This window comes from Pholis gunnellus (assembly GCF_910591455.1).
Source record: "Pholis gunnellus genome assembly, chromosome: 9".
Classification (NCBI taxonomy): Eukaryota; Metazoa; Chordata; class Actinopteri; order Perciformes; family Pholidae; genus Pholis; species Pholis gunnellus.
In genome coordinates this window covers 24,626,613-24,641,863 of record NC_136535.1, presented here as the reverse complement: position 1 = coordinate 24,641,863, position 15,251 = coordinate 24,626,613, and the positions used below count along the sequence as shown (strand labels likewise).

General features: G+C 44.0%; 1 protein-coding gene across 1 annotated transcript; it reads right to left on the bottom strand.

Moving 5' to 3' along the window:
• Nucleotides 1–341: 341 nt before the first annotated feature.
• On the bottom strand, nucleotides 342–14,029 carry alp3 (alkaline phosphatase 3). Its single transcript, XM_079166812.1, has 11 exons — nucleotides 13,894–14,029; nucleotides 11,693–11,809; nucleotides 11,250–11,365; nucleotides 10,163–10,337; nucleotides 8,472–8,644; nucleotides 8,208–8,348; nucleotides 6,872–6,941; nucleotides 5,437–5,571; nucleotides 3,245–3,436; nucleotides 1,476–1,592; nucleotides 342–984 (listed from the first exon to the last, which is right to left on the bottom strand). The coding sequence occupies exons 1-11, from the start codon at nucleotides 13,961–13,963 to the stop codon at nucleotides 689–691; spliced, it is 1,602 nt and encodes a 533-aa protein (XP_079022938.1). The 5' UTR covers nucleotides 13,964–14,029; the 3' UTR covers nucleotides 342–688.
• Between the last annotated feature and the right edge of the window lie 1,222 nt (nucleotides 14,030–15,251).

Below are 15,251 nucleotides of genomic sequence, written 5' to 3'. Positions count from 1 at the left end.
ACACGTGCACCTCTCCAGAGAAAAACATCTATTTCCATATTTGGCGACATTACATTTCTCAGATGAACTGTATGATTAGTCGCTGCTCTACATTTAAACTTAAATAAACCATTTTAAAAGCCCTTTAGATTAAATGTGAAAACACATTGTTATAAAGCTGAAAACAACAGTTTCTCTTGCATCAAGAAAAAAATGACCTTTTTGGAGTTTTTCATATGGCGACGATGTAGATCGGATTACAAAGACTGAAGGTTTTTTATATATTGTTTGAAGGAGCCGTGAATGTCACTACATGATATTTACATTGTTATTATGTATTAATCAGTTTATAAAAGAGCAACTCTCTCTTCGAGGTCTGCTTTATTGATCTGACAGGGATTCAATAAGTAAAAACAAGATTCATTTACATTAAATAGGTTCTTATCGATTTCATTGCTGGAGTTTCATCTCGACTTCAACAATTACCTTTTTTCTGAATTTCAAGAAATATTTCTTCGTTTGTGACTATTAATAATCTGATTCTCTCTGTTTTAACATTATGCAGTCGGGGCAGCAGAACCCGGGTTGAAGGGTTCACATCCCAACTCTGCTGAAGCATCTCTGAGCTAATCCCTGCTCACCCCTCCGTGACCTCTGACCTCCCAGACGTGGCGAGTGGAGCGAGAACAACACCACGGAGAAAGGGACCTTACATCAGCGCCGTAAGCGCCAGCAGAGCGCCGAGCAGCGCGACCGAGCCACCAGCCGCCCCGGCTCCGTTGGCGACGGTGCTTTGGACCGCGGGGGCCTCGGTGTGGCCCTGGCAGTGCCGGAGGTCGGCGCCCACGCAGGCGGCGTAGGCCATGGCGTGGGCGATGTAGTTCTGCTCATTGACGCCCTGGAAGAGGTGGGCCATGGGCCCGCGGGCGAGCACCGCCACGTCCTCCCCGCTGTGGGTGGCCGACTTTGTGGGGACGGCGGCCAGCTGGACGTAGTCTTTATCCTCTGGAGAAAGAGAGAAATGTTCAGAACTGGTCGCGGTGCCCCTAGTGGCCAAAGAAAATCAGGTAATGTAGCTTTAAGCTAGACTCAACATTTGCTGACTGAAGCTGAAAAGATGAGACAAAAAATAAATCTTCCATGTGGGAAAAAGTCAAAAAGAGGGATACTTCTTACTGGAAGACTTCCTATCTATTTTCTTTCTTGGTTTATAAAGAAAATTAAGCAAATTCAATTAGAAAGAGAAAGTCCAACTGATTATATTATGAGGAAAGGTCACGCTGTATTACGGGACATGGATCCAAACACAGAAGGGTAAAAATGTAAAGGTCGTTCCAGTTGATCCTCGTCTCCCGCTGTGTGTCTCCGGCTTTCCTTTGTGTCCTCGAACGCTCTCAAGATGGAACTCTGAATTGCCGAACCGGTTACAGAGCGTTGTTTTTGTCAGTCTGTGACATTCTTCAGAGGAAAACAAAGAAGCAAAAGGCGCATCTTACTTGTGTCGACGTGGCGGATGTCTGGACGCGTGCCGTTGGTGATTTTGTGTCCGGGTCCGTTGCCGTACATCAGCGTGGTGTAAGGCAGCACGTCCGAGGCCCACAGCGGAGATTTACCTGCAGAATCCAGAAAGAGCATTAAACATTTATCTTTTTTTATTTATTGTTCTGCTTCTTCTCTTTGCATCAAAGTGCTAAACACATGCATACATGAACACACACACACACACACACACACACAATCCCCAGGGGGCTGCAGGAGGTCTAGAGCTTGTTGAGTGTTTCTCTCCAGATGAGCCATTAGCCTGGCGAGTCTCCCCGCTGATGAAGAGCTCAGAGTTTCACAAGCACATTAATCACTGCTGCACTGCTGTGAGGAAGGAGGAGGAAGGAGGAGGAAGGAGGAGGAGAGGAGGAGGAGGAGAGGAGGGGTAAAATAAGGATATGACCGGAAAGAGAGTGAGGCAAGCTGGGAACAGCACAACATAAAACGAGTGCTCGATCGATGCAGAGTTGTGAAGGCTGATACAGAGGGGTGGGGTCTGTGGGCTGAATCTTTAAAAGTGAATATTTTCAAGCCAAAATGTAGCAACGACTCTGAAGCCTTTAGGAGACACTAAGATTCAGGCTAACGCTTTATAGCACGTGATCAATTCCAGTGTACCGGCCTACTGGTAGGAAGACCTGAAGTAAGGGGGAAACAAATTCAGCGTTTAGGAGAAGAATTACACGACAAGTAGTTTTGTAATTACCCTGTACATATAAAGCCTTTCAGGGTGCAGACATCCCGACAGGCTTAGCCTATATTTCCCTTCACAATAGCAACGTAATGAGCAGGAACCATGTGTGGCACAACCAGCTTTAACATCAGTGTTGATCGTGAAAGGGATCTCAGATAGGACCACAGAACCTCCATACTGTTGCCCACTAATTTCAAAAAATCACAAACAAACATGCAGACTATCGTTAAAGCCGCAGTAAGAGGTAAACACGTTTTCCCCCTTTTTCTTAATTCAACCCCTTATTTAAACAAGTAGTCTCGTTGAGATCGAGATCTCTTTATCAAGTCAAATCTGTCAGTCTGAACGACGTTTTTTTAGGGACGTTACATTAGAGATTAAAGTTCGGTTTAGGCAACATGTTTAATGGATGTTCCACAAAGGGTCTTTATAACGTTCAACAGTTTTAATTTCAGAAACCTGAAGGGTCAGGATACATCAGCATCGCACCAGGGAAAGGACGGCGAGCCAATGGAGGTAAGGAGTGAGCGAGGTCGATAAAGAGACGAAATCAACAGGCGAGAACGACTGATACAGCGAGGAGAACTCGGAGGGAATAAAGTCAGAGAGAGAGGCGTCAGCGTCGATGGTCAGAGACGGGCGGAGGGACGAGAGAGACGAGGACGAAAAGCGAAGGGACTGAAATAGAAAGGCCGCCGGCTATATGTGTTTACCCGGGCTGTAATTGCAGAGGAGAGAAAGCAGAGGAAATGTCAAGCTGCTGGTGGCGGAGGCACACTGAATCTGATGGGAAGCAGGCAGAGCACTGAGAGGCGTCACACACACAAAGACACACACAACAAGCACAAAATGCCACCTCGGGGTGTCTATTGTCATGGCAAACAAACACCTGGAGGAGGGGGGGGGGGGGGTGGGGGTAAGAGAGGAAAACTGTCTCGTCATGTGCAAAACATAAAATAAGTGAGCTGATCTTTGGGAACATTTTTGGGAAAGAAAGAACAGAATATAGGAAATTCAGTTCATAATTACCCAGAATGCTCTGCCCTCGAAATGGGTATCCATTGAAGGTGAAGGGGTGGGAGTGGTCCGCCATCACCACGGTGAGCGTTTCGTGCTCTCTGGTGAGCTCGAGGCCCTTGGCGATGGCGTAGTCGAAGGCGACCGTCTCGTGGAGCGCCATGGAGGCCCGGCCAGCGTGGTGAGCCTGGTCAATACGCCCGCCTGACCACGGAGAGATGGAGGGGTTAATGTGTGTGTGTGTGTGTGTGTGTGGGGGGGGGGGGGGTTAAGTAATGGATTCTGGGAACCGTTTGGTACTTGGTGAGAAAAAGTGCTTGTTTTGGATAATTTACCAGTTTAGACAGTTTAATTAAACCAGGAAGCACTCACTCAGTTCTCTCATTTAGTCGAATATAATTAGGCTGACTCATTAATACAAAGAAATATTTTACTCAGAAGTGAAAGAAAGTGATTCCAGCTAATAGCAAAGCTAGCAGAGCTTGAGACTGAAGTCACAAAGATCAGGATTTGGACTGAACCGCTGTGAGACGTTTTGAGATTTGCATAAAGACTTAAATCAAGATGTGAAGTCTGAGATGTTGACGTTACATTAGTTATGGGAAAAAAACACTGTTCATGAAATAAAAGCCTGTAGTTGTGATGGACAGCATTCAGAGACCTAAAGGACGTGCAATCTGCAGTTTGCTTGTGAAGACTTCTGACCTGACTTTGACTCGTCCTCACAGACGTGAGATATGAACTGAACTCCTCTGGAAGTGAATAAAGTCTTGACTTGGAAACGGTCTCGAATTACTTGAGATTTTGCTTCAGACTTTTCTCTCGTGACCAGAGACTTTGACGCTGATTAGTGCATTATGTGCACATGGGGGCGACATTATCAATTCATTTAGAGACGTGTTTCTGGCCACCTGACACATATGAGTCCAACATCCACCATCCTGTTAGCTCCGCTTCCTCTCTACCTCCTCCTGAAGGGAAATATCTGCTCTGAATGCTCCAATATGTTCATCAGCTCGCTCGTCTGAAACTGACTTGGACTTGATTCAGACTTGTCTCTAATTACTCAAACCTTGGTTTGGACTTTTCTCAAATTATTTGACACCTAATTTGATTGGCAGCTATTTACTTGAAAGTTGACTCTGACTTGTCTCGGAGGACTTGAGAGTTACTTTGATTTGTATCTTTTTATTTGACACGAGACTAAAACTTGCCTTCAGCGACTTGTCACCAACACGCCGTTCATTTCTTGACACTTGACTCGAGGTTTGCAATTACAAGATTTGACACTAACTCGTACTTGATGACTTGGGACTGGACATTTTGGAAAAGTGTGATAAATGGCTGAGGGGGGGATAGTGAACTGTAGTTTTGAGTTGCCCAGCCTGTAAAGTATCAGATGTTACATTGTTAGAGGTGAGCAGACAACTTTTTTTGTTATTCAAGAGAGTCTGAAAATGATCTCTTGGAATAAAACATAAATTGGGAAAGGGGACCTACTTCCTCCAGCAGAGAATTTCAGATAAAGTTGTTATTTTGTTGCCATTTTGTTTGTTCTTTACTTCAGCACATTCTTCTTCTCCTGTCCTCTCCCACTGGCGTTTAGAAAAGTGAAGTAAACTCCGGTTAATAAGTTGCGGTCTCGGTGAAGCTGTCAAGTGATTGGGTGCACCATATGCCCGCTTCTATTTATACATTTGCCTGTTAGTTTAAAGTCATTGTGGAGACACTCGGTAGCACCACGGAGTCCCCAGGCGGCTGCCTCAGATTAAAAAGGGAGAGATGGATGAGGAGGCCGGCGAGGCAGCCGTGTGGAACAGAAACCCGTCAGCCAACCACACTCCGCTGTAGCACACACTGCGGCAAACTCATCGAGCTGTATGCAGAATCGATGTCAACGTCACCTGATCCACTGCAGGCACACGCTGTTCTCCACCGTGGTGGATACAGAACTACGCTTAAAACTCAATTTCAGGAGCTGAAGTCGCCATAATATAAACGTAAACACACATCGAGGTTTTTAGCAAACCACAACAATTACCGGCGTCTAATTGCCACGTGGGGACCCTTTTGTGATCAATGATTCTATTGATCCACCAGGACCAGCCACGTGAGGGCTTTTCTCTCCGGGGGATTTCATTATCCAACCCTTTGACGGATTAATTGATGGGTGTTTGGAAGGTTGGTGACGCTGTTGTCCTCACCCTCCACCAGCAGGAAGAAGCCTTTAGGGTTTTTCTGGAGGATGCGGATGGCCTTTTCTGTGGTCTCTACGATGGACGGGTCCATGTTTGGGTCCCTTTCCGCTTCAAAATGCATATCACCGGGTTCAAACAGAGCTGGAGGGAAGAGAAGGGCAGAACAAAATCATTTTTATGTAAAAAGAAAATACAGTATGTCAGTGTTATCAGCCTACAGTGGAGGCGCAGTGGAAAGGAAAGTCCCATCTTCCTCCTACTACTGCTGCTATTTCCAGCACACAGGAAGTGATGAACCACAGTGAGAGGCTGAACATCCAGAGTCTCTACAGCAGCGAGTGAGCACTCAGTCCGGAAAAAGCATGATGACTGAATCACAAAGAACTCCACAGAATACCTTTTAAAATCTATACTGGAGGCGGCGGATGCAAAGAGGAAATACCGTGGTTTGAACATTCGGACACTAGTGGGTTTACACTTGGAGCTCGGACATTTTAATTTCTTTTCTGTTGGTAGTATATATATACTGGTTGGTTAGAGTCACTTAACAAGATGAAGTTAAATGAATAGTTCTACAAATGTTCTGCCAAGAGTCAAGATTAATGCCAATCATCTCTATACCAGGCGGCAACCTCCGGTTCTGTAGAGTGAAGTCAAAGCTTCATGTGTTAAAGCTGCATTCTCTCTAATGTCCACCAGGGGGCGACTCCTCTGGTTGTATAGAAGTCTATGAGAAAATGACTCTACTTCTCTCTTGATTTATTACCTCAGTAAACATTGTAAACATGAGTTTATGGTCTCAATCTCTAGTTTCAAGTCTTCTTCAACACAGCATGATGTTCATTTAGTAAATGATGGTCCATTTAGAGTCAAACAGACCATAAAGCAGGGGATGCTTTAGGGGCGGGGCTACACCGTGATTGACAGGTCTCTACCAGATACGTATACGGCGTCTCTACGTCACTCCTCTACCGTCCAAATATGGTCACTTCCTGTTCATCGGTTGCAAACAAAAAGCCAACATGGCGACAGCTGTAATCCAAAAAGTTGATGGCCAAAAACTCGAACTCAAGGCTTCCAAACGGCAGTCCACAAACCAATGGGTGACGTCACGATAACTACGTCCACTTCCTATATATATATATATGGTCTGTACCATAAATATGAAGCTGGGTCCAGGAGCCAATTCTGATATCATGTCTGTTACAGTAACCAGAACTTTGTTTTGATGACAGATTTGATACATCTTCAACGCTGTGAATGTTTTTGCTCCTTGAAAACGTTGTGCAGGTCCGGTGCAGCAGTTCGAGGTAACAACATTCACAGACTGACATCACTAATACGAGATGAACTGAGTAAGCTGGTGGGTGAACCAAGGACACTACTGATGTTGTGTTCTTCAAGGGAATGCTCTGCTAGAGAGAAAAAGCATAAAACTCACCCATGAGATAGTCCGTTTTTTCAGGGTCGACCGCATTGAAATCGGTTTTATTCCACACGTAGTGGGCTACCTGTGTCAGGACACAAACATTCACACACTGAGTGGGAGGAGGACAGGACAAGTGTTCGTGCTCGTTGTGAGTCACAGAATGAGCTTTTCTTTGCCGTACGTTCTAGTACGCTGTCCTCAAAGGCAGTTTCCTCACCCGACAGTGTGAATGAATGTGTAGCATTTGAAAACAAACAACAACATGATGTGTTAATGTTAAACCATCTGTGACTAATTACAGATGGTACACTCTATGGGCCACTGTCAGTCTGCAAGGTGATCACATTCATTACAGATATTGGATGTATTCCTTTGTAATGTGGCAAAAAGCTCCTTTTATTAAGTGTTTGCATGAATTTACGTGCATTTAAAAGTGTAACGTATCATTTTAGAAAACAGGAAATTATATTCATTGCAGGCTATAGGAAGCATCTTTGCATGTAAAGATTAAAAAAACAGGATTGACTTATTATCTTTGACATTTTGGGATATAAACCGTGAGAACACTAATAAAAAGGAGGTACATGGAATGTAATTTGGGTGAATTGACCCTTTAAAAACAGAAAAAGGATTTATTGAATCAGAATCAGCTTTAAAAGCAAAGTAAGTGTATAAACGTACAAGGAATTTGACTCTCAATGTACAGAAATAGACATCCAGCAGAGCTGAACAAAACATTGAATTACTGTAAATATGTACATATATAAATATACGAATATAAAAAGCGGTAGTGCAATGGTTGTCAAATAAATATGGAATGATTAATGTGATGAACAGGTTGCTTTATGTGAGGTAGGCAGACGTGATGATATATACAGTGTGTGCAGCCACGCTTATATTTATATTGATAATGGTGATAATGTGTATTTAAACTGTTTGGTGTCAGTGAATTTGCAACAGTATTGATATTAATAATTTTGAAAGTCATCATTTAGTGGCATGAAGTTATAAATAAAACTACCATAAATGTTAGCTGAGACTGTGTCAAACAGTAAATCTTGTATTTCTTCTAATGCAGCTCCAATAAGAAGCCCAAAGAATGATAAACTCATCCCATAATACACTGTTACATCACCGTTAGGGCTGGATGGCAGCAGAAGCGGAGCTTTCACTCTTTGAGGGAAGAGCTCCTTAGAACAGAAGTGTACTTGTTCTTAAGTGTGACGGCGTTCAATTCCCATTATTTTGTCATTTTGCAACCTCCCTTTTGTCTGAGAGTTCTCCCGCATGCTGTCGCTATAATGAAGTCTCATTCCTTGTTCACTGTGTCTGATGAAAGACGTGTCACCTTTCCCGTCTTCATGCTCCGCCACTCATCGATGAGGTTGCGCCCGTCTCTTCTTTTGCCCCTGGAGGTGTAATCCCCGGGGTACTCTGGGTCCTTAGTGCCCCTAGGGGTCATGTACTTTCTACCACCCCCGATGATCACCTGCAAACACACACACACACACACACACACACACACACAAACACACACACATATATATAAATCGTAATGTGTGTTGCAAGCTATAACGGCGTGAGGCTGATCTGCGTTTTCGGAGAACCTCACATCTATGTCGGTGTTTTTGAGGAGCTGTGAGGAGATGTCGGTGCAGCCGTCCCTCTTGTCGGCGGCGGACATGTCGGCGTCACTGTACCACTTCCTGCTGGCGCTGTGGGCGTAGCTGGTGGCCGGGGTGGCATGCTGCACCCGCGTGGTTGTCACGATGCCCACAGACTTGCCTACGAGATGGATTTCATGCTTAATTGCGGGCGTGTATCGGCTTACATGTGCAAAATATAAACTCTGCTGCAGGCTTGTGTGATGAGAATAATGACACGTGAACAGCTTTCAGGCCCGCATGTTGTGAAGCGGTTGATCCGTTAATCAGAGACCTTCTCAACCCTCTGCAGAAACTGTTTATTGTGATGCTGTTGAGTTGTGGGGTAGTAAATATCCTTTAACCACCTTGATGTCCAATATTAAAGCCCCCCAGTGGCAGCGTAAAAAGACACCGTGGCAGAGAGTAACGCACTGCAGGGACACTGAGATGAATGGGCTGGAAGCCACTCTGCGTCGATTCTTTATGGGATTGTCTCACTTTACTGCAAAATCTATACATATCTATAAAATGAATGTACAACTTGAAGATGGGGCTTTAAACAGCTTCGGAATTTAGACCCTTTGTCCACATTATACAGACTGTTAATCGTCCCAACACTTGGAATTTCCAAGAGAAGATTATATTATATTATAAGATGAGAGACATTCTCACATTCCCAAGACTCCAGACTGACAAACCGTCCTTTGTTTTCACTCAAATAGAGATTCTAAACCCACCAGGACAGACATCTTAAGGATTGTCCCTTTAACAGAGTTCATTTCAGCATAAAGAAAGCAAAAATGTAAGAATATTTAGTGTAACATTTCAGGAATTTGCAATAAGTACCGTGACTGAAATGTGTTTTTATGACAACAAAGACAAACATTCACACACATGAGTGCTTTACGGGGGTCAGGGCCAGGGCACGCCGTGTGTGTGTGTGTGTGCGTGTGTTATGAGATATTTATGGCTGTTGATAACACGGGAACACGATAAGACTCAAGGTGCTTCCCTGTGCATCACATTCCTCTGCAGTACAACCTGCAGGCTGCTGGAGCTCCCGGCTCCCCGGTGGCCCACATAATAACCTGAGAGACCTGAGGGGTTCTGTCTCTTAACACACTATTATGTGAGTAGTTGTAAGTACATTTTAAAGTGCTTATTAATGTCTTATTAATGTCATTATTTATTTGTTTAACTATAACGCGTCCTGACGTTGTACAGATTGCAAAGCCCTTCGAGGCAAACCTATGATTTGTGATATTGCGCTCTACATATATAATGAAATTGAATAGTTGTACTGTGTTAAAGTGTGTGTGTGTGTGTGTGTGTGTGTGTGTGTGTGTGTGTGTGTGTGTGTGTGTGTGTGTGTGTGTGTGTGTGTGTGTGTGTGTGTGGTGTGTGTGTGTGTGTGTGTGTGTGTGTGTGTGTGTGTGTGGTGCCTGATGTTTCAGCTTGTATTGATCTTCTGGTGTCCTGGTTTCAGGGAGTTTACTTCTGCTTCTGTGACCTCGATCGGCTGTTCCAACAGTCGTATTAGAGCAGCATCATCATCATCATCATCATCATCATCATCATCATCATATTCTCACATAGCGTCGGGGTGCGTTCCATAACAATGGTAATAGACCTCTGCACTGTCCTGCACGAGTCTCACCGGCATCTTTGGCCCACTTCAGGATGGACGTGACCTCGTTGCCCTTCTGCGTCTTGCAGACTCCGTTGCGAGCCGCCGCGTTGACTCCGATGGTGTTCAGGTTGGTTTTCACTCCACACAGGTACGCCGTGGCCGTGGCTGCACTGTCTGCAATCTGGAAGTCCACACTGTAGGTCTACACACACACACACACACACACACACACACACACACACACACACACACACACGCACACAAAGATGAGCCTGAATAGAATCTAGTGTTGGACAAAATTAACTACAACTTCTGTGTTTTTCCGTGTGGAAAGATTAGTCTTGCAGCAGAAACTAATAATACAAAAGAGAAAAATGTAATATATTAAGAAATTAGCAAATGAAGCTTGATTACAGGATTGTAATCTATCAACTGTAACAATGAACTGCACATTTATCTTTTGAATATAAACTTTCATTCACTAAACGACTATTTCACTCTTAATTTGCACAAATAAATGATTGTTTCATGAATGACCGGATCTTTCCAGTGACATCTTGTTTTGAAAGTCTGTTTTATCTTTTCAAAACATTTGACAAACTCTTGTTGAAATAACATTAAAAAGTATTACTTCTTTGCATGAATAGGAGCGTTTATGTGGCACTATAACAGATGTTAAGAAGTCAGAATCACCTCATAACTCAATTGTGACCATAAAAGTATTTGACTCAGTATTGCAGAAGCCTGTATATTGAATGCCTGTAGGTTGTCACTAATCACACACACATGTATGTGCTGCATAATGCAAAGGCTCCTCCAAGATCCCACATGTGCACGCTCACGTGTATTCACACATCAGTGCACAAGCTGAGGAGAATATTGAAGCTGACGTTATCCTTGCGAAACTCTTAAATGTACGGAATGCATCATTTAACATCATTTCCATAGAACTACACCTCTCGCATGGCCACAGGGCTGAGCCTCTACTGAGCAGCAAACAACTCTCTTGGATTATATTAACGAATATTAATGCACTGGGCATTTACATATTTGTGAGCAGGTACCTCTACGTCTGTCCATTCATGTGTGTGTGTGTGTGTGTGTGTGTGTGTACCTTAGCCAGTCCCACATTGGGGAAGGTGTCCATGGTCATCACCGTCTCCTCTCCCGTCTGGTTCTCCAGCTGTCCCTTGAGGATACGAGCCGCCGTGAAGGTTGTGATTCCCATACCTGATGCGAGCACACATACACACACACACACACACACACACACACACACATACATAGATGGATGAATGGACACGTCTTCTCTGCATTCCAGCTTTGATAAACTCCTAACTTCCTCTGCTTTGATTGAACCGTCCCTCTGTAGTGTTTTCCTGCTGTAAAGATCAAAGTCTCGCTGTACATCTTCTTGTTTTCTTTGAAATATTTTTTTGTTTGTTGCGCTGCACATCGGTGAAACAGACAGGAAACGGAGCCCAAAATGCTCGACAACAAAGGGTAGGTCAGACTCGTCAGAGTGTAATTCCTGATTTCAGCCGTTGTGTAACTCACCATCTCCGAGGAAGAACAGGATGTTCTTGGCTGCATTGGTGTTGAGCTTCCTGTCCAGCGCCGACTGCAAAGTCTTCCGTGCCTGTGACCTCCAGAACTCCGGGTTCTCCTCCTCGACTGTGACGAGCACACAGATCAGACCGGGCTCAGTGCAGAAACAACAGTGTTTTTTATGCTCCGTAGGTTTTGCAGCGTATAGTAACCAAAAGATGAGCAACTACAGAACAAAAAGCTGCAGATTAAAGCACAAACTTCAAACTTCAATGTGACAGAGGGAGAGTCAGAGAGCCTGCAGAGATCAATGTGAGCATGAATAAAAAAACAAAACACTCGACTGATCTTTGTTCAGGCCCTCTGGGTTTCAACTGTGTGTGTTAGCCTGTTTTTCTTCCCTCAGCTGTCAAACCTCCCACACATGCCCTCTTATCTGCTCAAGTACATCTCCCTGTGCTGTAACAGGTAGTTTGATGCAGTGGTCCACTAACAAGCAGTAAATGCTGATTGCAGCCGGTTGCACAACTCCACAAGTACCGAGTGTGCTGATTTTTTTAAAAGTTTGGAAGCCTCTTAGAAAATGAGTGAATGATGAAAGGAAAGGTGGAAGCTGAGGACAGAAGGGGAACAGAGAACACAAAGGGAGAAGAGACAGTAAGCCCTGAATGATTAAGGTTTCAAACGGCACAGAGAGGAACGTAGAGAGGAAGCCTGACTCCAGGGTAAAGAGCTGAGGATCGTACATCACGCTCAACATTTTCAGGCCTCTGTGATCTGAAGGAGAAATCTGGAGGTTTGTGTGTAAGCAGAAGGAAGGACAACTACAATAAAAAAGTAGGTCACATTTATGTACCTTCACTGCTGGAAATCTACGGTTGAAACACTTAAAATAGCTGAAATACTAACGGTTGAAGTTGTAGCTGAAGTGGAAGTTGAAAAAACAAACACTGAAAGAAGTCGAAGTAGAGGTTCAAGTGGAAGTGCTGAAAGAAAGCTCCTGGCTGAAGTGTGCTGTCAAAAAGCAAAAGGTTTGAAGTGTCCATCGAAGTGTACTGAAAGGTGAAGACACAGAGATGAATGTTGAGTTGTTAGTTGGGGAGTTTGTGATAAAAGTAGGCGACATTTTCAAGAAAGCACTTGAAGTTAGAGCGCTGTAAGCGGCTGAAATGCCAGATTAAGTTCATGACCTATAGCCAGAGGAAGACTGGGGTGTAGGGTGAGGAATTCAGCTCTGGACCGGGTCCACCCGGGTCCACCGGGTCCACCGGGTCCACCGGGTCCACCGGGTCGGGTCGATGAGGTTTTGATTACATATGTACACATGTGTACGGTTGGAGGGAGACACATCTGCATATCAATTTATTGCAGCGCTGACAAATTCTGTTGGGGAAACAGTGATTTTGCAGCATTTCTGACACTGAAAACTATTTATCCACCACTTCACAGCAGCAACATGGAGGAATCTACTGCTGTGACGGAAGCACAAGTCTGTGACCTGCAGACCCAGTCCTGGCTCAGGCATGCAGCTCGCTATCGACAGGCTCACAGAGACGGGCCATTAGAGAGACGGGGACGGACAGCCGGTTAAAACTTTATGGATTTTTTTTTTTGACGTTTCACTGGCTCACTGATGTGGGAAAACCACCCTCGTCCCCCTGCATGACAGAGAGCCAGGAAACCACTGGTGGAGGAAACCTCTGTTCAGGTGTCGGTTAGCATGTAACGAGTGAAAGCAGTGTTGTAGAATTTGTAAGTTAAAGAGACAGAAACACTGAGTATAAGAGTATAAAATGTGACCCGAGATTAAGAAAATAAATGATATGAAAGAAGTGGAACTAAGATGATAAAGCACAAAGGGTGGATAACGGTTTAAAGTAAGAATGTAAAGTATTAATGAGTTTAAAGGGGGTGAAGAGGAGATGACGAGGTTCAAAGATGAACGTCATTTTGGGGTTTGAGTATTCAAAGCAGCAAAAGAAGGTTGAAAGAAATATGAAAGATAAACGTGATAAAGAGTTTGACTAAAGTGAAAAGTGAAAGAATGTGTGAGAATGATGAAACCTCACAAAAAAAAGTCCAGTAGAAGAAGAAAGAAGACGCTGAAGAATAGCAAAGAACATAAAATAAATGTGTGTGCACGGCTGAAGTGAGCAAACTGACTAGTTCACAAAAAACAAAGCTGGTCTTCTGTTCCTGTTCTTTCTTACCTTTGGCCCCGGACGATCCAAACGCCAGCAGCAGAAACACAGCCGGGACGACAACTCTCGTCAACTCCATGGTCGCGTTCACGCTCCTCTAAACCTTTCCCCGAAGATCACCTCTTCCACTGAAATAATGCTCCAATCACACCAGCTGCCAATCATCTTTAACAACATGTCATAAATGCATTATGACCCTCGGGCCGGTCATGACCTCTGACTGTAAAGGCTGCGTCGGAGTCGAAACTTGTTATAAAAAGGGTTTAAAAAAACACACACGTAGCTGCATGATTACAAATATAAATGGAGAGTTGCGATTCAGTGTTTCTGTAGGCTTTGATCCAGTAAAACTAAGGATTGAATTAATTAATAATTAACAGATGTTAAAGCTTTCATGACGGTGGTAAACGATAAAAGCTTATTAAGGGCATTATTTATGACACTGCTAAAAATCAAAGGGGGGGTTGTGCATGTGCCAAACAGCTGAGGAAAGCGTGTGTGTGTGTGTGTGTCTGTGTGTGTGTGTGTATGTGATTTGCAATCATAAATGGACTGTACCTGACAGATAGTGCAGCGGGGGGGGGGCACAACAGTGACACACTCCCGCTGGGACTGAGCTGAATGGCACAAAACACTCTCGCCATCTATTTTCCAATGAATACATTAGGCAGACCAGAAAGGAGTATTTGTAAATCGGCGATCGTGTGCTGTTCGATTGCTTGTCCCAAAGTTGTCCGTCGCTGACAGTGACGGAATAAAAAGGGTAGCATGGCAACTGGTGCAGAAAAAGGAACGCGTTGTGCTTCTTATTCAACAGGTGCCGTGCGTCACGCTGCTAATGGGGACATTCATTAGAGCTGATTTGATCCCTTAATGTTCCCAATGAGGTCACTAATTATAGCCTCGCGATTGCGGACGGGCCACTGATGACGAGGGGTAATTTGTTGAGATGCAAAATGGGTTAAACGCCGTGAAGCAGCTGGGGAATGTGTGTTTTTTTTCTGCTTACTACCGTTAATGGAAGCAGGTAGAGCAACTAAAGGGAACATATTTACATGTACTGCTGCTACAGACCAACACAAATAAGAATACGTTTTTGTGATTTGAGGTTTATAATTGTTAATAATGTTTAGAAAGGTTTTCAAGCAATATATATATTTTTTAATTGTAGATGAAATACTTCCACATAAGTACATGTCTTCAGTGCCCCAAGTATGCAGAAATTGCTGCGCTTTTTGGCATTCTGAGCTAAATGCTAACGTCAGTGTAACACGTTCAGATTAAATCCCGTTAATGGGAAAACTACGCCACCTGCTGTTGTAAATATGTACCTGCACTGAATAGTAGACGCAAAGGACTATGGGTAA

Excerpts from the sequence above, each read along its gene's own strand:
- alp3 (XM_079166812.1), bottom strand. The coding sequence starts at position 13,963 with ATGGAGTTGACGAGAGTTGTCGTCCCGGCTGTGTTTCTGCTGCTGGCG. Across the intron at positions 11,810-13,893 it reads TGGATCGTCCGGGGCCAAAG|TCGAGGAGGAGAACCCGGAG; the intron begins GTAAGAAAGAAC and ends TGCTCGTCACAG. Across the intron at positions 5,572-6,871 it reads AAAAACGGACTATCTCATGG|CTCTGTTTGAACCCGGTGAT; the intron begins GTGAGTTTTATG and ends TCTTCCCTCCAG.